Genomic DNA, 23,637 nt, shown 5'->3' with positions numbered 1-23,637 from the left:
GTGTTCTTCCACTGCGTATCGAACCTGGAACCCTCTTCATATTTATGTATACAAGCATCCCCACACCTGTACCCAAATTCAACCAAGCATCCCCCAGCTAAGAATTTCCACTTTGAGTTCTGATGCAGACATTAAACTTGTGAAATGTCACCACTGGTAACAAGATGGAAACTGTGGTTTACGATCTAATATGAAATAAAATGGATATTTCAACACAAGATATAAACCAGTGTCTTGACACCTTCTGTTACATGAAAATGCATCAATATTTGGCACGTACAGGAGATGAAAATTCATGATTTATTGCTACGCCTTTGATATTTTCTAACTTGTTGATTGCTATGATAAATTCTACTTATTTGTGTCATTTCTATGATATATATGTTTTAATATATTTACAGAACCCAGGTCTTCTTCCCGTGTTTTCTCTGTTTGAATGGGCCTTTTGCATCCCGTCATCTTGCACGGCGGAAGACCTCAAGGTGACCTTGGACGATGCTATCTCAAGAACCTTACTTCCCCTTGGAATCAAGGCAGATATTGAAGTGAAACAAGAGCAGTGTTATGTCAAAGCTCCAAGAAAGTACACAGAGAAGGAGTATATTATGCTGTAAGTGTTATGTGCTGTGTATTGGGCAAGTTATCTACTGTTGTGGTCAATAATTGCGTAGGGCTTCGTCTTAGGAGACAAGCGGAATAAGAATCTACTAGCAAGACTACTAACAAACAACTGATCATATCCAATCACCATGTATTGAGCTGTAATTGAAAAACCACCATATTTGTAGCCAATTGGTGAGAGACACACACAGTCAAGTAGTGCAATCCAGAATCTCTGCCCCACGGTGAAATTTTCATGATCACACATTTCACACCATGTGAAACGTGGTTTCATCTTACGTTTGAAACAATGTGTATCGTCGTCATCTATATAACTAGTTACACACAGTTAATGTAGAGGAGGAACCTAAAAGTCAATCTCACTTCCCTGTAGTACACCACGGTTACTGCTTCCTGTAGGCCAATGAGGCTCTGGTTGCCTGGATCCAGTGCAGGATAAATCCTCTGTGGAGTTGTGTTGTCCTTGTGTGTGCCGAATGCCCATTTACAGCCTCTGCTTTTAATAGCTAAGGCAGGGGTTCCCAAAGTTTTTCATTTCACTGCACCCTTAGACTTTCAAACTTTTTCCATGGCATCCAAGTCAGAATGTAGGCAACACTCATTTAGTGTGGCTATGTTGCTTGCCTTAAGTTAAAAAAATTAACACACATTTCAAATTCAGAAACATTTTACTTGAAAAAATGTATTAAATAAGCACATATTTGGAACAACAATGTCATTTCAGTTAAAATATTGGAACATTCGCGGTGTCCCCTGTAAACCAGCCATGGTGCCATGGCACACATTTTTAGAACCACTGAGCTAAGGAGATTTTATCCTCCGAAACAATATAGTTTTAAGAAGACATAGCTGAGTTACTAAATTATATCTGCGAAACTTACTTGTAAATGTTTGATTAATTTCAGTGGCCTCAGCCACCATCCACTTGGGAACTTGTTGCTTCACTGCTGGGTTGACTTTCGGTTAAGTGGTGTTGTATACGTTCGTTGGTGGACAGTGGCGTACCCAGGATTTTCGATACGAGGGGGTTAGGTATACATTTTTTTAATAGTCAGCCCTCATTTTGCCATCTTTTCTCGCATTTGATGTTCTTTTTTTTAGGAACACTGTGTCAAAGGGGGGGTTATAACCCACACCAACCCCACCTTGCGCACGCCACTGTTGGTAGATCTGATGGAACCCAGGAGTATATGATGCCCAGTGTGAGTGCAACTCTCGTTACATTGGCAGATCCATCAACGAATGTATACAACAGCACTTAACTGATGATGAAAAAAAAAAATCCAACCCACTACCGGACTAGCAAAGCTCCTCAAGTTTAACAAACACAGGATCCAAAAAGTTTGTCAGGCATACAGCGCACACACTGATTGACACCAAAATCAAAGAGACACGCGCAATTATGCACTTTCCACACGATCTGAATATTGACAGTGGTCAGGTACATCATGTTTGCCTCCCCCTGTTGCAACAACTTAAACCTATCACACACACAGCAGACAAACTAGCTACACCAGCGCTCCTAGCGGTAAGTGAGGAAACAATAGGAACCGGAAGAACATAGCAGTGAAGCAACAAGCACAGATTCCCAAGTGGATGGTGGCAGAGGCCACCCCAACAAAATTAATCAAACATTTACAAGTCGTAACGATCCGTAGTATCTTTTAATTATTATGTACAACAAACTCCAACTCCCAGTCATTCAACCATCGTTTTCCAATCAGGAAATATTCAGAAACATCACAGGAAAGCAGTGTCAAACAGCACTGAAGCTCTTCCTGGTCATCAGCGGTATAAACATGCTAATGGACGAAATCCAGGAAGAGGCTACAGGCCTGACTGTGCATCTGTTTAGTAAATTGAATTGCAATAAATGTCTGGAAGGCAGGGAGATCGAGGGCAGTTCGAATTCAGTTATTGAGAAGCAATACACGATTGAATAGAGAGAGAGAGGAGGAGGTTCTAGGAAGAGCATGTTAACGCAAGTTGCAAGTCAGACTCTACATACAGTCACAAGCATAACCTCTCCCAGCAGATCTTCAGTTGGAGTACAGAGACAGATCCTTACATTAGCCATGCTGATCCAGTCTTTAGGGGTGTGAAACTCAAGTGTCATGTGTTGCCATTCAAGTGTGTAAATTTAGTACCTCTAGCACCTTACCACCAAGCTCACCACAAGCAGAGAGTGCTTTACCATCAAGGATGAATGATGATTAGTGAGCTACATTCCCAAAAGATCCCCCACACCTAAGGGTATGAGACGTGGTGGACATGCTGAGACGAAGTAACTTTCACGGAAATAATTCAGTAATTCAACTAGGTCGTCTTATTATCAACTGCGTTTTTTATTCCCCCTAACATGAAATATAGTTTTAGTTCTTGTTAAGTAGTGAATGAATGAATTTGTTTTAAAAATTGAGTGAAGAAGTTTTTAAGACACACTTTATTTTCTTGTTGGGGTCCTGTGCTCAATTTGTTTTAGTGAAGGGACTTATCCCCATATTGTGTGATGGGCAAAAATAGCCTATGTGCTGATATGCCCATAATACCCAATCAAATCAAACAGTTAACGTGTAACACTGACTAATCGATGACTCAGCTGATTATAAATCTCTAGGAAGATGAAATTTAAGAAAACTTTTTGAATCACTAATAATAAAAATAATAAATAAAGAAAAACTTGAACTTCCCCCTCCTTCTATTCATCTTGTGTTACCTTTTTGTGATCTAGTGTCCTCAGCCAAGCAGTGATGCAGCAACAATGACTTTACGTACCATATGTTTCTTTATTAGTTTCTGCTGTGTCGGCAAGCAGGTGGCAGTGTGGTAGTATAGTCTCAAGTGTGTCCCAATAAAATAATTAATATCTTCTTGTTATACATGGAAGGAGTCATTGTGCTATGATAGACACATAACGAATTAATGTTAATTAAAGCAATTTAAAAACTATAGAGTGACCACAAGGAAAAGAACTTTCGGCCAAAAGTCTCCATGTACCTTCCCCTCCATTGGTTCAATTGCATGCTCCACTCGGCTCCTCCCCTCCACGTGGGATTACGATGCAAAGGAGTCGTAGATATGCACTGTCTGTGGTTTCACTATAAATGTTTACTATGTTTTGTGAGGCAGGATGCAAGCTGGTTAATGTAAAAAGTACTGGAGTGGCACTCTGGCACAACTGCCTGGAGGGAAGATCATCTTCCTCTTTTGTTTGTATAAGACAGAAGAAAATTAATGTAAAAAGTTTCAATGTGCAATGATATATCCTGCATAGTAGGGTGTATCGAAAAACACTTTTTTTGAAATGTTAAGGTGGCTAGTGCGGAAAAGTGGCCATTTGTGACCAAAAACACACGTCTGATTTTTTTCAAATTTTTTGGAGGTCGTCCTTGAAGTTTTGATAGTGATTTGGTTATGCAACACACACAACAATTTCACAAAAATGTAATTATTTGGCTATTTCATGTCTTTTTTTCTGCATTATGGTCATTTATTGTTTTGTTTATGGCAAATATGTTACATTCGTGCCTTAGGGGTGGTTTCCTATGCTGTTTACGTATGCTTTTGGTCAAAAATTGTCAATGTGAGGCTAAAAAATCCATTTTTTCTATTGATGGTTTCCAATTGGTTTCGACTGTGTTTTATTCGAAAGTTTTCCGATATAAAGGACTAAATAAAATATTTTGGCTTTCTAATTGCTAACAGTTCCTCAATTACTGTCCAGCGCTTCGCTTATTTTCATAGCTTATTATGCTTTGAAAATAACCCAGAGCTCACCACGAGTAGGTGGCTGGACTGTGAGCTCCACCCACCCAAATTATGTTGGCAAACATAATTTTACTAAGGGGCAGGCCAAGATTTTCTTCTAGTTTTCTCCTTGAACTTTATAGTCACTTTTTGTTCGAAATGTCGGCATATGTTCTCTAGATTCCAATTTCGCTTTGATGTAGCCATCACGTGCGCTGGCGCCGAAAACGGAAGCAGCAGCCTCTGTGATAATTTTCACAAGTTGCTCCACTCCTTGTGTGTGGCAGGGAAAGTCTTGAATTTCAGCTATTTTTTTGTTTTTAATGTAGTCATCTACTTCTTAATTTGTAATATTATTGGTCAACGGAGGCTCGTGGAGGGAGCATGAAGCCCAACTGACGGAGCCCGACACCTCTGGAATTTGATCAACTTGTCCCGATTTCTCCCACACCACTTGAGAGATTTGATTAATAGAGTCATTCAACAAAATGCATTCTTCGCCCATTCTGAAAATCTCCTGCTGGCTTTAATAACCGAACAAAACCCAGAAATAAGAAGTCTTGGTTGGCAAAGAATTAAGAAAGCAAGAGGATTGAAAAAGGCAAAAGAATTCACACTTTTGTTTTACCAACCATCAATTTTAATGCAGACCAATGCTATGACATGGTTGATTGGGCTTCATGCTCCCTCCACGAGCCTCCATTGACCATTAATATTACAAATGAAGAAGTAGATGACTACATTAAAAATAGCTGAAATTCAAAACTTCCCCGGCCACACACAAGGAGTGGAGCGACTTGTGAAAATTATCACAGAGGCTGCTGCCTCCGTTTTCGGCGCCAGTGCACGTGATGGCTACATCAAAGCGAAATTGGAATCTAGAGAACATATGCCGACATTTCATTATCAAAACTTCAAGGTCGATGCGCGCCACCTAAACGACCTCCAAAAAATTTGAAAAAAATCAGACGTGTTTTTGGTCACAAATGGCCACTTTTTTGCACTAGCCACCTTAACATTTCGAAAAAAAGTTTTTTTTCAATACACCCTACTGCATAGTCCTAAGAAAAAAAAATATGGGTGTTTAGAATATCCTGAGGAGTTGAACTGTTTCTCTAAGCTACTAAAGCTTTTGAATGTTGTATTTAAATGTGGTAACCAATTCTGAGCCATATGTAATTAAACTATTTGTTGTTCAGTGGTGTATCCTGAAAATCTGATCCGGTTTCCAACATTTCTTTTGTCTTCTCTCTTACACAAAGTGACAACGCTGAGCAAAACTGGAATTGTTACTTTTCCTCAATGTAATTTCTGGCAATCACATGAAACCTATAGCCCCTTGCCGTTCAGTAATCTCGTGCCAATGTATCGGTATGGGCAGATACCAGTAGTATCGGTATCAGAAAGTATCGGTTGGAATTTATTTAACGATACTTTTTCAGCATTTTGGTCTTTCACAGACTCCGAAAAATGCCATGCGACACTTTTGCTGAGTCAAATTATTCTGGAAACTGCAAAATTAGAACTTTTTAAAAATTTTGCACCAGTTTTGCATGAAAAGATGGATTTTGTGATAACATACAATGTACGAGGCGTATTCGGAAAGTAAGTACTGAAAGGGTGTAAAAAATAAAGTAAAATAGTTTTGTACCTTTTTTATTTGCATTGCATTCTACAGACCTCAAACTACTTTCCTACATAGTTTCCACCATTGTTCAAGCATTTGTCGTAGTGTGGCACTAGTTTTTGTATCCCATTATCATAGAATGTTCCCGCTTGTGATGAAAGCCATCCATGCACTGCTGCTTCGACGTCGTCATCCTCTTCGAAACGCTGACCAGCAAGAAACTTCTTCAGATGAAGAAAGAGATCGTAGTCACTTGGTGCCAAGTCAAGACTGTAGGGTGGGTGATCAAATTGTTCCCAGCCGAATGACGTGATCAGATTTTGAGTTTGTTGAGCCGTATGCAGACGAGCATTGTTGTGAAGCAACACAATGTCTTCGCTAAGCATTCTGCATCATTTGTTTTGATTTGCATGATGCAGCCGAATTAATGTGTTGCAGTAGGCATCTTTGTTGATGGTCTGTCATCTTGGCAAGAATTCAACCAGCAAAACCCCCTTTCTGTCCCAGAACATGGTGTTCATGATCTTGCAGGTTGAAATTGACTGCTTGAATTTCTTCTTGACTGGCGATGCTGTATGCCTCCATTCCATGGACTGCTGCTTTGATTCAGGAATCATGTGGGACACCCTTGTCTCATCAGTGACATAATGACTCAAAAACCTGTCACCTTCCTCTGCATATCGCGACAAAAATGTTAGCGCACTGGCAGACCTTTTGTTTTTGTGTTCCTCTGTCAGGTTCTTCGGCACCCAGCTTGAGCACAATTTTCGATATTCCAGGCGATCTGTCACAATTACGTAGAGGACTGTTCTTGAAATTTGTGGAAATTCCATTGAAAGCGACAATATTGTGAAGCATCTGTTTTCACAAATTTCTACGTCGACTGCACGCACCAATTCCTTGGTCACAACAGATGGCCAACTGCTCCTTGGTTCATCGTGAACTGTTTCACAACCTTCTTTAAATATCCGGACCCATTTCCTCACCATCTTTTCACTCATTGCACCCTCTCCATAGACCTCACACAGTTGACGGTGGATGTCTACTGGTTTCAAGTTTCTTGCATTGAGAAAATGAATCGCAGACTGGACTTTACAGTCGGTGGGTCGATTGACTTTCTTGAACATTTCAAACCTTCATAAAACTACGAAGAAAAAGCATGACCTGCTGCCACGAGTGCCTGTGGCTTACTAACGAATGAAGTACGTCAGTGAGAACTCTCGCGGTCGTGACTGCAGTGCTACAGTGGCAATATTGGCAAACAGTACTTACTTTACGAATACGCCTCGTATTTTAATATTCTGATGCAATTCTTGAATATTTTACAGCAAAATTGTTGGTAAATTTATGCATATAACTAGATTAGAACAATTGCACACAAACATTGATCAATGTTTTGAACATCTTTTAATTATTACATTTTTCAAGTTTCGATATCTGTGGGAATCTGTAAGAGTATCGGCAGTGCTATCAGTGCAAAGCGTTATTGGCAATATATCTCTCTCTCTCTCTCTCTCTCTCTCTCTCTCTCTCTCTCTCTCTCTCTCTCTCTCTCTCTCTCTCTCTCTCTCTCTCTCTCTCTCTCTCTCTCCTGTTCCCCTCACCCACAGCAAGCAATGAACTGTCTCATAGCCTGGCTGCAATAACTCAAAGTCAGTGAAGTAGGCATATACATCTTGATTTTTTAACCTCATAAATTCAGATTTTTTTTCTTTTTAATTTATAATACAGGACTACTATAATTGAATCATTTGATTTCAAAGCACTGTATTTTCCAAAGTATTGCACATACAGATACTCCCTCTGTCTCATAATTATAGTCCGGTATGCCAAAATGGTAGTACAGAAATGACAGACGAAGAGGCAGATGGAAAGCACAATTTGTACTGATTCTTGAGTAGTAAAGTTGTATGACTCATTCCCTTGTTTCATGTTCTTCTGTATACACCAATGCCACAGTTTGAATATCGAGCAATTATTATGAGACAACAAAGGTGTACCGGACAATAATTATGGGACAGATGGAGTATGAATGATACATGAAAATAACTGTAAACTTACCAAGTTTGCATTGAGACGCACCAGTTGGCAGCACGAATGCAGTGCCTGTACAAAATGGCGACAAACCTAGAAAAGAGTTTTTGTGTGTTGAAATATGCGAGATGTTCATCTGTTATTGCAGTGCAGCATGTATTCAGAAGAGAGTACAGAAAGAAACACCATGTAAACAGAGAATTTTGCAGTGGTTTCAGCAGTTTGACACTGGATTGCTACAAAATATATGGGTGGAACTCTACTACCGCTTGAATGTGTGTCGTGTGGCCAATCGGCCAGACACAGAACATTTGTAGAATGTGAGGAAATCTTGGTGAATTTAGTTATTTTCATGTATCATTCATATCTGTATGTGGAATACTTTGGAAAATACAGTGTTTTGAAATCGAATGAATCATTTACAGTATCCCTGTATATAAGGCACAATTGGACATATGGCTAAATCTTTAAAACATTTTTTTGTAAGAGAAGTTCGTTGAATAAACATTCTTCAACAAATCTGTAGTTGGTGAATTCTGTTGTAATACTATTGATCCTAACTAACTAACTCTCTAGCCTTCTTAAACCCGAAGGTTCATGGCTGCAGCAACACAGGCCTTCCATCTTTCCCTATCTTCAGCAAGTTCTATATACTCTTTTCTATCCCTACCGATTTCCCTTAGGTCCATCTCAACGTTGTCCCTCCATCTTTGTCTTGGCCTTCCTACAGGTCTCTTACCTTCTGGTTTCCCAACAAGAATCCTGTAAACTCCTCTTTCCTCTCCCATTCGTGCCACATGGCCTGCCCACCTAAGTCTTCTTGATTTAATTATTCTAACAATATCTGGACATGAATACAAATTATGTAGTTCTAAATTATGTAACCTTCTCCACTCACCTGTCTCCTCATCTCTTTTAGGTCCAAATATTTTCTTAAGGATCTTATTTTCAAATACTCTCAATTTATGTTCCTCTTTCAATGTAAGGGACCAAGTTTCACACGCATATAATATAAGTACTACAGGCAAAATTACGGTTTTGTATATTTTAACTTTTAGTTTCATAGATATTAAACGAGAAGACAAAAGTTTATGAAGAGAGAAGTAACATGCATTTCCTGAATTAAGCCTACTTTTTATTTCCTCTTTAATATAATTTTCATTTGTTAATATTACTCCTAAGTATTTGAATTTAGAAACTGGTTCAAACGAGTTGTTACCAATAATTAGATTTTGATTATTACCTAACACTTGGTTTCGGCCTGTAAGCATATATTTAGTTTTCTCTTTGTTAACTTCGAAACCTATCTCTTTAGCAGTTTTAAAAAATATTTTAGCATTATTCTTAATTGTATTCACATCATCCCCCAGTAAGTCTACACCATCTGCATATGCTAACAACGGAGTCACACCATTTAATTTTAGTCCTTCTTTAGTTTCTTTTACCTTCCTAACAGCATATTCTAAGGCAAAATTAAAGAGCAATGGAGATAATGCATCTCCTTGTTTTAACCCATCATGAATTGTAAATTTGTCAGACACACGAATTTTACTTTCTATTTCACTGGTGCATATTTTTGTCATACTAACAAGCTTCTTAGGTATTCCAAACTCTACTAATATATTATATAATTTATCTCTTTTGACCGAATCATATGCTTTTATGAAATCAATGAATAGCTGATGGACATTTTGATTATATTCCCACTTTTTTTCAAGTGTCTGTCTGATGTGAAAAATTTGATCTGTAGTTGATCGGTTACGTTTAAATCCACATTGATAATCACCTATAATTTCATTAGCATATGGGGTTAGTCTTGTTAAAATAATGTTAGACAATATTTTGTAAGTTGTTGAGAGTTGAGAAATTCCACGGTACTGCAGTTCATTTTATCACCTTTTTTAAACACAAGAACAATTATGGATTCTTTCCACTGTTGAGGGATTTCTTCTTTATTCCATATTAAACAAATTAATTTATGAATTTGACATATTAATGAATTTCCACCATATTTAATTAACTCAGCTGGTATTAAATCAATGCCAGGTGCTTTGTTATTCTTTAGCCTTTTAATAGCATCTTTAACTTCAGTCAAGTTAGGTTCTGGAACTAAAGGTTCTGCTGTGTGGACTTCATTTACTTCTGATTTATCTCCTACATGGACATTTAAAAGGTCATTAAAGTAGTTCTTCCATCTATTTAGAATATCGCTTGGGTCAGCTAGAAAATCACCGTCTTTATCTTTTATCAAGTTTACTTTAGGTTGCCACCCCTTTCTAAATTCATTTAAACCTTTATATAAATCTCTGATATTTTTATTTTTGCTGTTTGTTTCAATTTCGTTAATTTTGCTTTTCAAGTAATCTCTTTTTTTACTTCTAAACGTGCGGTTAACTTCTCGCTTTATTCTATTATAATTGTTTAGATTTGTATCATCAGAGTTATTTAACCACCTAAGTCTAGCCTGATTTCTTATTTTTATTAGATTATGACATTCATTATCAAACCATGGCTTACTTTTTCTTGGTTTATGGTATCCTATACTTTCTTTAGCTGCTGATTCTATTGCATTACGTATGTGCTCCCAATTCTTATTTACGTCTGCTTCATTTATATTTTCATCATCATTTAAATCCTGCAAAACATCAAATCTATTTGACAGTTTAATTTGGTAATCTTTCTTAATTCTTTCATCAGCAAATTTTCCTGTATCAAATTTTATAACTTTTAGATTTTGTTGCTTATGATTTATCACTGAGAGTCTTTCTCTTAATTTAGCAATTACTAAATAATGGTCACTGGCACAGTCAGCACCTCTATGTGTACGAACGTCAATTATACTAGTATGCCTTCTCTTATCAATGAGAATATGATCTATCTGATTATGAGTTTTACCATCTGGAGAAGACCAGGTATATTTATGGATATTTTCTTTACCAATCGTGGGTTTAAATGTCTCTTCTTTGCCAATCTGTGCATTACAGTCACCTAATAGAATTTTCATATCATACTGAGAAAATTTATCAAAGACCTGTTCTAACTCTGCATAAAAATCATCTTTAGTATTATCATCTTTATCTTCCGTTGGTGCATGTATGTTTATTAAAATAATTATACACCACCTACCCTGTAAAACTGCATATGATATCTTAGCATTAATAAATTCTACTGTTTTAAGAGCTGAGATAATTCTATTATTTATGAAAAAGCCTGTTCCAAAATTATGATTTTCAGTACCACCATAGAAAAAAGTATAATTTTTAGTTTTACAATTCCCTTCTCCTGGCCACCTAACTTCCTGGACAGCTACTACATCTAATTTATACTTCACTATCTCATTAACTGTACACTGAAATGCCCCAGGCCGGTAAAGGCTCAGAACATTCCAGGTGCCTAATTTAATACTATTGATCGTGAGTTGAAATATTGAGTAAAGGTACAGATGATTTGTCTTAAATACCTTTACTGAATTTGAAAAAGTCATCAATTTTTAAAAATAATTTTCACAAAAATAGCATGCTAAAAGAACTTTGATTTCACTGCCATTCTAAAATCAAAATAACTACATGCACAGAGAGAATACTGGGAAATTTAATTACAAAAAAGCCCAAATCTAAGTAATCATTCAGACATACAGGGGATGGACAAAAATATGAAACATCCTGCAGAAATGCACATTACCTTTATTAATATCGAGTAGGACCACCTTTGGCACGCAGAACAGCCTGCAGTCAATGTGGAATGTACAAATACATGTCGCGTATGGTTGTCAAAGGGATGTTGTACCATTCTTCCTCCAAAGCAGCTGCAAGTTGTTGTAGAGACGATTATGGTGGGTAGCGGGCTCGCACCTTGGTCTCCAAAACCGACCACAGGGCTCAATAATATTGAGGTTTGGCGATTGTGGAGGCCATGGCAGATGTGACACTTCATCTTCGTGCTCATCAAACCAGTCCTGGACGATGTGAGCTGTATAAACATCTTGAAACACGGCATCAACATCTGGGAACAAAGTTTGCACCATGGGATGCAGCTGGTCACTCAAAATGGTTACGTAGTCCATGGAAGTGGCGTGTCCATGCAGGGTGATAATGGGTCCGGCAGAATACCAGAAGATGGCTGCCGAAATCATCACTGAACCACCGCCATGCTTCACTCTCAGTAACAGACAGTCTGTATCATACGCTTGTGCTGGCGTTCTCCACACATACACTCGGCCAGCAGTTGGAAACAATGTAAAGTATGACTCATCCGTCCAGATTACAGTCTTCCACTGCTCCATTCTGACTGTTTTGATGATAACAGGGTTTATAAGTACTGTATTCAGCTCAACAGTGACTTTTGGAGCCGTGGTGATCTTCTGCTTGGTCACAATCCTACCCAATGTGCGTCTGTCTCTGTCACGCAACACACACTTGCGTCCACGCTGGTGCTTCACTGATACGGTTTTTCCGAAAGTCTCGTAGGCAGTCATGATCTTCGAGACTGTGTCTCTTGATACACCAAACATTTCCGCTACTTTCGTCACAGAAGCTCCCACCATACGCGCACCCACAATTTGCCCTCTTTGAAACTCTGTCAGCTCAGACATGATTCACGATAACCTGCACGGACCGGTCGCTGAACTGTAACTGACCCATCTGTCAGGTTGGCCAGGGTGTATACCTCGCAGGAAGTGCCAGTGATCACAGCGCCACCTACCATTCAGATGCAAATCGTGTTTGAAATGGCTCGCTGTTTTATACCAGGTGTTTCCATATTTTTGTCCATCCCCTGTATATGATCAATGTTTTCAGATTAGAGTGTCAACAACTATGCTACAGATTAACAATGCCATTGTATCAGATTAATAGTCTCATACATACTGAGTAAGTTTATGTATTAATAATTACAATTTTTATCAATTTTTTTTCAGAGGCTTTACTGCTTTCATGTTGGTGCTTATTGTTGCAAGTACCACATATGATGTTGTGTTATCGTCGAGAGTGAATCAAAATCACGGTAAGTTGTTACTTTTCCTTCTCATTATAAATTATTGACTTACAACATGGTTACAATAAGTTTTGCCACACTACAGACTCATACTCATTAAAAAAATCACACTAAATGCCTACTAACCAGTTTCATTCCTGTTTGACTCTGCATTTCATTCATTTTCTGCAATGCTTTTTTATTTTATATACATGCTTAATGTATTTTATATTTCAGTGTCACACCAGTAAAATTTCAGGTTTCAATCTTCTTAATTTTCCATTTGCCTCAAGTCTTGTTCTCTGATAGGTTACAAATTAGGGTTGCACAGATAGCAAAGTATCGGTTGGATTGTATTTGCTGATACTGGCGTATACTTTTCCAAGTTTTTGGTTTTTCACAAGGTCCACAAAAATGCCACTCAACACTTTCGCAGTGTCTAATTATCCTCGGAAGTTATGCAAAATTTAAACCTTCAATTTATATTGCACCACGATTGTGTGAAAAAGTGATTGTATAACTGGTAGTTTATTGTGATGTATTTTTTTATATTTTAAAGCAGAGCTCTGGTAAACTGATGCTTATAATTGGAGTGGAATATTTGCATGCAAATATTAATCAGTATTTTGAACAGATTTTAATTGTTACAAATTTCAATTATCTGTATTGGTGGGAATCAGTAAGAGCTTTGCCATCGGTATCAGGGTGCGAAATCACTGCAGATTGGGGGGGGAAGGGAAGGAGCAGACAACCCCACCACCCACACACATACATACATACATGCATATACATATACATACATATACACTATATAATGTCATTAAATGTGTGTCAATTATTAAATAATTAAATTATATTATAAAATATACAATAGATTAAATCAACTGCCCTTCATTCAAAATTCGATTACAAATTAAGATTCTAATAATGCTATGAACAATGATTTGCATGACTAAGGGGGGAGAGGCAAAAATTAAGAGACATTAAGAAGATAATAGTTTCCTACATAAAATTTACATCTAAATGTTAATACGTGCTTTGTTCTGTTAATATATTCATATACTTTGCGGTAACTCACAAAAGCTGATGAGAAATGGGGGAGGAATAACAAGTCGGACTAATTTCTGTGTTCTGAGGATTGCTGGTTTCAGTGTCCTTGGAGATGAGGCTCTTTGTTGTTCATTCTTTGTGTGTTTTCGATATTATTCCAGTAAAGTATATTTGACTTCAAAACTAATTGTTTATCTCATGTTGTTAGAACAAAAACTCTCCTCCCCAGAAAAGTTTGGTGGGGGGGGGGGGGATTTTAGGACTAGATCGTTGGTGGGGGAAATTCCCCCCTGTCCCCCCTGGGATTTTGCACCCTGATCGGTATGGGTATCAGTTCACTGTGGTATCGACTCAGCCCCATTACAAATACTAAAGTCTGAAAAATGTTAAGGCACTGGGCAACACATTTAAAATGAAATGCATGCACATATTTGTATGATAGCATTTTAAAGAGTTGTGTAGTCATAGGCCAAAGATCCTGTTCAGCTGAATAAGTAGTGCTATTGCCATTCATGCTAATAGTCCTTTATTTATTTATCAGTGTAAAACATGGTAAGTGACATTTTGGTCAATTTTGAGTTACAAAGTAAAATGTGCCATCCTTGAATTTTAGAGTAAAATTGCCATGTCATACAATTTGCATTGGACTCAGTGAAGCCTTCTGAAATTGGTCAACACAACAAGATAACAATTTATCTACAGTATAGCTTCTAATAACCTTTTTCCTTAATGAACTCGGAAATGACCAAAATGTCACTTAACCATGTTAAGGCCGAGCCCTTCATTTAGTTTTGACAAAAACTCGAAATGTGAAATCACACATTGTAATCATATAATTCATAATTATAATTATAACACAGGTAATTTTTCTTGGGTTTGAAAGGTGCGAGGTGCATTTTGCTACCATGTTTTGTCACAAAATGATGCGAAATGAACTGCAAAGTGCGAAATAGACTTTAAAACTCAAAATTTAGAGTTTACTTACAGACATGACACTTTCTGAAGTGTGAATTATCCTGTGAGTTACACAATTCATGGAAAATTGATTAATTTTGCTGCAAATATTTGAGAAGCAAAACTGGATCCCTTTATACAGGAATAAACTTAATACTACTCTGGGAACTACATAAAATGTGGTACTAGAAGGGATATGTTGTGTAATAAGTGCAGTTTTCAAATTTAATTTAGGTTTATAGTCACAATTTTAAAACGAAAATGTGATTTTTATATACTGCTTTTGAACTCGAAATTCTCTTTTTGTACCGAAATTTTGCTTTTTTATTTACCACAGATGTGTGCCTCTATTTATCACCTGTCACAGAGCTCTGGCTCAAATTACAATAGTCGTCCTTAATTTGATCCTTGGTGGAGACCTCAAAATTTTGGTATTTACCCAGCATTGTTAGGACAGTTGGGGATAGTTACAGACCAGTCTAGAATACAGAGTTTAGTTATAGTATTAAACCATGATCAACTTGTTTCAACATCGTCATGATATAATATAGTGGATCTGAGACCAGTGCCAGATCCACAGGGACAAATTTCAGTCTTGTATCTCACCTCACAGAGAATCAATTCTCAGCTATATTGTAAACAGGAATGAAGCTGACTTCCATGTTTTAGAGATTAGAGTATTATTTCGCAAAAATAGGGCCCAGGGTGGAAATAGTTGTAGCTGTGTCGTTATCATAATTCCTCCCATTACCACAGCAAAGTAAATTTTATTTATTTTTTATTTATTTGAAAAGTCCTGAATACAGAAAAATCCATTTTACATCAGGATATCAACCGGAAAAGAAATAAACAAAATAATAAGATGGGACACATACACACACATATACATATATAACAAGAATAACAACTAGGGCAAAAAGAATATTATTTACTCTTCAGCTGCTTTATGCACGCCGTTCTGTAAGTCTGCTTTGATAAATGGAAGCCCGGAGCGTCTTTTAATGAGTTATAAATGGTTTGTAGCCTGTAGAGAAGTGATCTTTGTTCTAAGGATAGCCCTGAAGATTTAATGTAAAAGAAGTTGTTGCATTTACTGTTGGGACGTGGGATTCTGATATTAAGAAGTGGCAAGAGTTCGCTGGTGAAAAGTTGTCCATTAATGATTCTGAAGAGTAGTGTTAAATCTGAGAGTTGACGGCGAAGGGAAAGGTCATGAATTTGTAGAGTGGATAGAATTTCTTGTTTGGAGAAGTTTGCAAGGGTTGGGCATCTGTGTTTGACTATTCTGACGAAGAAACTTACTACTTTATTTGCTTTCTTTAAATTGCTTTCACATGCTATTGGCCAAATATGAGGATAAAGTGAATAAACAGAGAAAACCTATTCTCTCAAGTGGTCTCTGGTTCAATCTCCCTTTGAGGCATATTGCACAGTGGTTCGAAACCAAATTTAAACTGTAGGCCCAGTTTTAATTAGCTTATCATGAAAATAAAGTGAGAAGATATTCTCCAGCCTCTTAAACTTAGTGATCAGACAGAAGATTTGAGTTTTCAAAAATATTAGGCATAATAATACACTAAAGAAAGTAGCAGTTGGGATTGGTGGTCACACTTATTGCCCTCCTCGTGGATCTACACATGTCTCCATGGTGCAAACAGCCTGTTGATGGCAAGGCCTGCCAGCTTTACAATGGGTAACACATGGTCATCAGATCAAGTCCTATCACCACTGTTTTGCAGCTTTCAAGATTGGATTTTACTGCTATTGCTGTCAAATAGTTCCCCAGTTTTCCTCACGATGCTGGGTGAAAGGCAGAATTTCAGATCTCCCACTGGAACCACTACACCAAAGGCTTGAGTGCCAATCATTTCAACATGTTGGAACTCTGTGACAGATATGGTAATGTAGAATTCTTTATCATGTTCTTCTAAGTGTTGATTGTTCACTAATAACATTTCAGGAACTGCTACGAAAGCAATCCTGGCATTCTCGCTGCCAGCCAATTGGAAGCGTCTTGGAACATCCAATGGAGGATCCGGAACGCTTGACTGCATCGATGGAATTCGTGCTCTTAGCACATTGTGGGTCATCATGACTCACAAGGTGCTCTCACTGTCTCAGGAGCCATGGATTAATAAAGTTTATTTGGCACAAGTAAGTCCATTGCAACCTATTTAACATTTTAAAAGGGCGACATATATAATGCAATAATTTATGTTTGAAACATTCATATTTGAAAATTTATGGAAATATAAAAATGAGAGAGGAAAAGATTAAATCATCTGAGTAAGTTATCTCATTGTATGCAATGATATGTTACCATGACCAACACATTAATATTACTAAGTAATGAAGTCCAGTTTTGGCATGTACATACTGTTTTCTTCTAGCTGTCACCACATCGTGTGGCTTCATCAGGAGATAAGACAAAAATAGTCAAAGTTTAAAGTGCGAAAGTTAGGTTAAAAATGTTAAAGTGGTAAAAGATAATGCAGTGTGTGACCTGTCACTCCTTCCTACTCCAACTCTAGCTGGCAACTGACTCTCATATTCAATGTGGCTGTCTGGCTGACAGGAAGTAGGCATTTGTTTATTGTGTTGTGACTCTCGTTTGTTTTTCAGATTCCTCACAGAAACACTGCACTTTTTGTTGGTGTTTTTTTTTTTAATAATAATTGCCATCCTTTATCTAACGGTCCTGCATGTTTAAGTTTTCTGATCTTTTAAGATGGCAAATGACACTCTTACATTGAGTTCAATTGGTCATTTTGCACTTTCGATAAATTCGGTTTCTTTCAATTTGTGATTTGTTTTGTATTGAAATATATATATTTTTTGATAAACCTGATTTTTGTTTGTTTCCTTTAATATCCAGTTTGTGTTCATGAATTCTTGTGCAGATGTTCCTCTTGGTTTGTCCTATGTGTTGTTTGCCACAGCTGCAGGTACAAGAGTATATTCCAGAGTTATCTAGTGGATCAATTCCTTCCTTGTTAAAATTTAACTTTATCTGTTAGTAAATTTCCTGGGCATTACACTCCATTTTGTACTTGTAGGCGGCAAGGGACTTCTTAAAAATGCCCCTTCAAAACAGTATGCTGAACGTGGACTCCTTTTTCCTGATCAGTGGTCTCTTGAAGGCCTACCACTTTGTGAAGGAAGTCGACCAGAACAAGCAGGGATTCTTCACTATGTATGCTCAACGTTATCTCAGGTATGTTCAATGAATTTCCAATGTTGACTATGTAATTACTTTAATTAATGAAAATGATCCACATATTCAATTGGGCACAGTTTGCAACGTGTTTGTTCATTGCATCCTGATACATCCTGCAGAAATGATTTCAATCCTCATTTAATTTCTTTAATTTTAAGGTTTAATGTCGTATCTTAATGAGAGGTTCAAGAGACAGATAAGCTCATAGTATATTGGGATGTCTACTTTACTCTTGTGATATCGGAGACAAATTTTCCATTATGCCATAAAATATACTACCTCACTATTGCAAATCCTGAAAAAATTCAAAATTGAGACAAATATATAGAATTTATGTACGTTTTGTAACATTTTATAATAATAAAGTGAGAAACTATCTCTGATGGTTACAAGAAGGATATGCCCATATGTAACAATGTACAGCTCTGGGCTTCTACTGGGTAACATTGATTTTGAAAATTCACAAAATGAAAAGACAAGATGTTCGAAATGTGGTAAAAATATGAGATATATAAGTAATAACCAGATGACATGACATAGTCTAAAAGTTACAAGTGAAATTGTGGAAGGAAAGGAGGGAGGGCTACATGTTAGCACTAGGTTAATAGACATTATCGATGTCCAGAGTGGTATTTGTAGGGGGGATGGGGGAATTTCCCCCCTCTGGATACTTGTCCCCCCCTTTGCTTGATAAATTTTATCCATGGGGGGAATGTTATATGGTACAAGATAATTATCTCATGCTGTCCCTAGGCGGTCAGTAGAATCCCCCCCGCCACTGGAAATTTCTTAAATACCACCTGTCTATGTTTATCATTGTCCACTTTAACAATTTTAACATTGCTCTGATCTTCTGGTGATTAGATAAAGGTAAACTACACAACTAATGTCCAATGAAGATTACATTCTAAGATACAGCCATTTTTACTAACATTTAGACACAGTAACAAGGAACAGAGTAACGGTTCTCATAACGTGGATAGGTTTTCTTAGCTAGGTCACTCACTAGAAATGGTATTCAGAAGTGATAGCCAAATTTAAATCTCAAAGGGATAGAATCTCCACTACAGCTAATTGACTTTTATCATCAGATTTTGAGAGTAGGAAGCAGACATTAACCATATATCATTTAATTTACATTATAGAATTTCGAGCATGTGTCCCTCTCCAAATAACTTCAATAACAATGCTTATGCATCTGAGATGGTTTTACTGAGTGTGCAAAATGTTCCTCACTGTGGCCATGTGGTCTAACGCATCAGCTTGGGCTACAGGACGTATGCTGGTTTGAATCTCCTGGGGGAAGCGTGACAACTTTCCTCCTGAGATTCCAACAGTGTATGAGACCAGTGGCTATCCACCATCGAGAGGAAATTGAGGAGCTACGAATGAGTAGAATAACCCAGTCATGGAAAATCTAAGACAATAACTGGGATTTCGTTGTGATGATCACACGTCACCCTGTAACTGGTTGCACGATCGCCAACCTCTGCCAAAGCATGTGTGAGAGAGACCAGCAGTAAGTAGGTAGACCCTGAGCCTCATGGGCTGTTGTGCCATGGGTTATTTTATTATTACAGTGGAACCCCAATTTTACATTCCCAGGTTTTACATTTTCCCACAGTATACATGCAATCTGGATGGTCCCTACGTAGCAAAATGTTATAAAATTTTCCTCGATTTTACACTTTCCCCGCATTTTAAGTTTTTTCACTAGTCCAAGGATGTATTTAGGGGGATAGGGTCCAGGGGGTCCAGCCCCCCCCCCCCCGAAAGACTTACTAAGTACTCAAATTAAAAAATGAAATAATAAAATAGCTAAAATTTAAATAATGAAAATATACTTGTTTGGTAGAGGGTTACTTATTTCTGCCAGACTTATGGAAGGCAAGGATTATATTGGTATCACACGAGTTTGAATTACAGTTCCAAAGAAGATTTATGCAAGATTTATTACTACTTACAATAATATGGATAAAATATTACCAGGAAATTTACATTTTGTCATCTGGATCTACTACCCTTTTTTGATATTCAATAAATATTCAAGCCTTTATCTATTTTATATTAATTTCCTTGCCAGGAAAGGGTTTTTTTTTTTTTACAAATTTTGCCAACCTTAACTACACGTAAGCTAGATAATGAATACATGCTGTTATCTCATTATCCTTAAGTGTCTTTACTTATTCATGTAACAAAAATATAACATTAATTAATTTGAACATTTTAATTAATTTAATGTAATTATAATTATTTTAATTTAAACATTATTATTATTATTATTTTGAGACATTTCATTCGGATATATGTCTGCTCTAGTCCCCTGGAAAACATAAAATCGAGGTTCCACCGTATTATGCAAAATGTTGTATATTGTACCACATATCCTTCAGGGCAATATTTTTTCTTAATTTTTACTCTGCATTTATTTTCTGTGTCCGAATATGTTGGATATATAATAAAGTTTTTAGATTCAAATATATTTTTTTCCAAATATAGGTTGACACCTGCCTACGGAATCATGATATTCTTCTACACAACCTTCTTTGTGTACATGGGATCGGGTCCAGCATGGAGTCGAACTGTGCAGAACAATGCGGACAGATGTGTGGATAACTGGTTTTTGAACATACTGTATATTAACAATTACATAAACTATGATAGAATGGCAAGTTCTTAAAGTGTATACAATAGGAACATAATTTAGTCCTAATTTTAAGGTTAAAAACTAAATTTCTCTCTGCTTGTCATAAGTTCTTACAGTGAACGCTGGTTTGACTTTCTATCAGAGCCTAGAGATTTGAGTCTGGGCTGAGATTAGAATTTTGTGCTCCTTGCACCAAATTCCCCCACCACCTCTGTTTGTTTGAGACAAATGTTGTTCTCATAATTTGCAATTTTTATTATTTGCATGCAAATTGCACTGAGTGTCCCTTACGTTATAAGCAATATGTAGCAAAAATTACCTTATTTTCTAATGTATAATACACACTTTTTTCCAAAATTTTTGCCCCCAAACACTGTGGTGCGTATTAATGCATGGAATAATTCAGACACCCAACATTAAAATGAGGCACGTCTTCACTTTGTCACTGCTTATAACACGTACATGTCAACAGGTGCAAATACAAATTACATGATTGGATTTATTTAGTAACATTATTTTTTTTTTAAAAAAACACCATGAAAGTGAAATGGCCATTTCCCATGATATTTCACTTTGTAACAAAACGTTTTGCTACACCGTGCCGTTGTAGCAGAATTTGTGCATGCACCTCCCATCACATGGGATGTGTATCAGCGGTATTTGTCAGGCAATAGAAAATAACTTCTTGCGCACTGCAAATCCATAACATAATTTTGATCTTGCTTTCTTCAACTAACAGAATAAACAAGGTGGTTACAGAAGTCAAAGCTTTGGGATACTAAACACACAGAGTGGGGGGAGAGGGGAGGTGGGTGGCATCGGTTGGTGACTCATTGTGTATACGATATTTTCCTTTTGGTCCACATGGCTACATTGGATAAGTATGTCATTCATTCTTGATCGGCATAGGAACAGCTTTATGAACTGCAACTACAAAAGCCATTTCTTGAACCTGAATTATACTTCACATTATGTATGAGATATAATTGTTTGTTGCTGCACGTTATACATGCACGGGCATTGTACACAGTATATCAATTTTGTCTCCATGTAAATGCTTGCAAGACAAATAATTTGAGTTTAAAGAGTAAGCACTTTCTTTGTTGTGCTGAATATGCAATACAATTAATTTGCATCAATACTTTACAATACCAATACCAGCGGTTATGCAGATACTGATAGTGTTTGGAAGTAACTAATTACTTGTAATGCAGTTAAAAGTAACAGTTGCTTTATTTGAGGAATTCTAACTGTAACTAGTTACTTTACAATACTTAAATTGTAAACTTGAAAATTTGTAACATGAAGTAGAGATAAATTTGGCAACTATGTTTCCAACTGTGCATCTTCCCTGGATGCCAAGGTGAAAGGATTTTCATGGAATCGCCTAAGGTAAGGAAGCTAGGCTTCGTTGCCGGCTAAATTTAGAACATCCACCATTTTATGCAATTTGTCAATTCTAATTGCACGTGAAGAGTTCAGTGTTTTGGGTGGATTGCTACTATAATTTGGAACATGGTAGTCAAGTAAAATAAAGTGATTGTTTCAGCAGTGCTCGCCCTGTTCCATCATTTTATTTGCTGTAATAATATAACTATATGAAGACTTAAAATACGTACCAAAAATATAAACAAAACACATGTAAGTCTTTATATATTTATTTTATTACAATTCATTATGACTGATTGTGTGTAATTTATTTGCAAGAGAATGTCAGGCAGAAAGTAACTGTCAAAGTAATGTCTTTTCCAAGCACCAGTAAATGTGACAGAGTTATTTTTCATAACTGTAGCTACAACTCATAAAAAGTAATTTTCCAAATACTGGATACCAACACATTGCTATCAGTATTCAACTCGGTGCTTGTGATTATAGCATTTAAATGTCTGGAGTAAGCTTCTAAGATCATTATTACACTCCTGTGTGGTCAAATGGTTAGTACTCTTGCCATTTGTGTCAATGGTCCCTGGTTCAATTCTCAGTGGAAGTCCCCAAAAAATTCTGTATTTACCCAGCATCACAAGGACAATTGGAGAGCTCTGGTCTTCAAAGCTAGAAACCAGCGGCAGTGGGAGTTGATGCACTGATGTACATCAGCCAATAAGAAGCCGCTTGGCAAGCAACGGCCCCCAAAAGGTTGTTGCAACATGGAGTTTAGTTTTGCAACTTCCTTATTAATTTCATACGTTGATCTGAAATTATATTTAGTTTAAAACATTGGTACATATAATGCGTAGTAAAATAATATTTGAATCAATATCAAACTGTTGGGGTGAGCAAAAATTGATATTTTTAAATTTACTTGACACATCAGAGAAAAACAGGTAAGCATTTCTTGTTTTTTAATGAGATGCTTGTGCAAATGTGCAAACATTTTCTATTCTATTCTGAAAACTAACTTCGTTCTTTCTCAGTATGGGTTGAGGAAAAAGTGTATTACTTTTGGTATTGTTAAAACTCTATTAGTGAATTGTAAACTGTATTTTGTAGGGTGCTCCACTTTAAACCGATACTGATGCCAATACTCTCACCGATGCTGATACTTGAAACTTCTAAATGAAAAGTTATTCATTAACAATAGTGTGTAAATATTCCACTCTAATTATATGCATCAATTTACCAAGATTTTTGCTTTAAAATATACAAAAATTACATTAGAATATAAAATTACATGTTATGCCATCTCAAACTTAAGTTTATCACACAAGACTGGTGCAAAATAAAGAGCAACTTCTAATTTTGCATAATTGTGCACTTTTGTGCAGCCAG

At 36.8% G+C, this 23,637-nt stretch overlaps 1 protein-coding gene across 2 annotated transcripts in view; it reads left to right on the top strand.

Annotated features, from left to right (window-relative positions):
* The window catches only part of LOC145993758 (nose resistant to fluoxetine protein 6-like), a 98,678-nt gene that overhangs the window by 56,971 nt on the left and 18,070 nt on the right, over positions 1–23,637 (top strand). For both annotated transcript variants that reach the window (XM_083129522.1, XM_083129523.1), the window contains exons 3-7: positions 402–610; positions 12,945–13,030; positions 16,965–17,158; positions 18,061–18,218; positions 20,721–20,889. In XM_083129522.1, coding sequence (XP_082985648.1) covers positions 402–610; positions 12,945–13,030; positions 16,965–17,158; positions 18,061–18,218; positions 20,721–20,889 — 816 coding nt within the window. The remainder of the gene's footprint in view (positions 1–401; positions 611–12,944; positions 13,031–16,964; positions 17,159–18,060; positions 18,219–20,720; positions 20,890–23,637) is intronic.

This window comes from Lepisma saccharinum, chromosome 10 (assembly GCF_977018435.1).
Source record: "Lepisma saccharinum chromosome 10, izLepSacc3.1, whole genome shotgun sequence".
In the NCBI taxonomy this organism is placed as follows: Eukaryota; Metazoa; Arthropoda; class Insecta; order Zygentoma; family Lepismatidae; genus Lepisma; species Lepisma saccharinum.
Note: the sequence above shows the minus strand (reverse complement) of the source record. Positions and strands in the feature narration are given on the sequence as shown.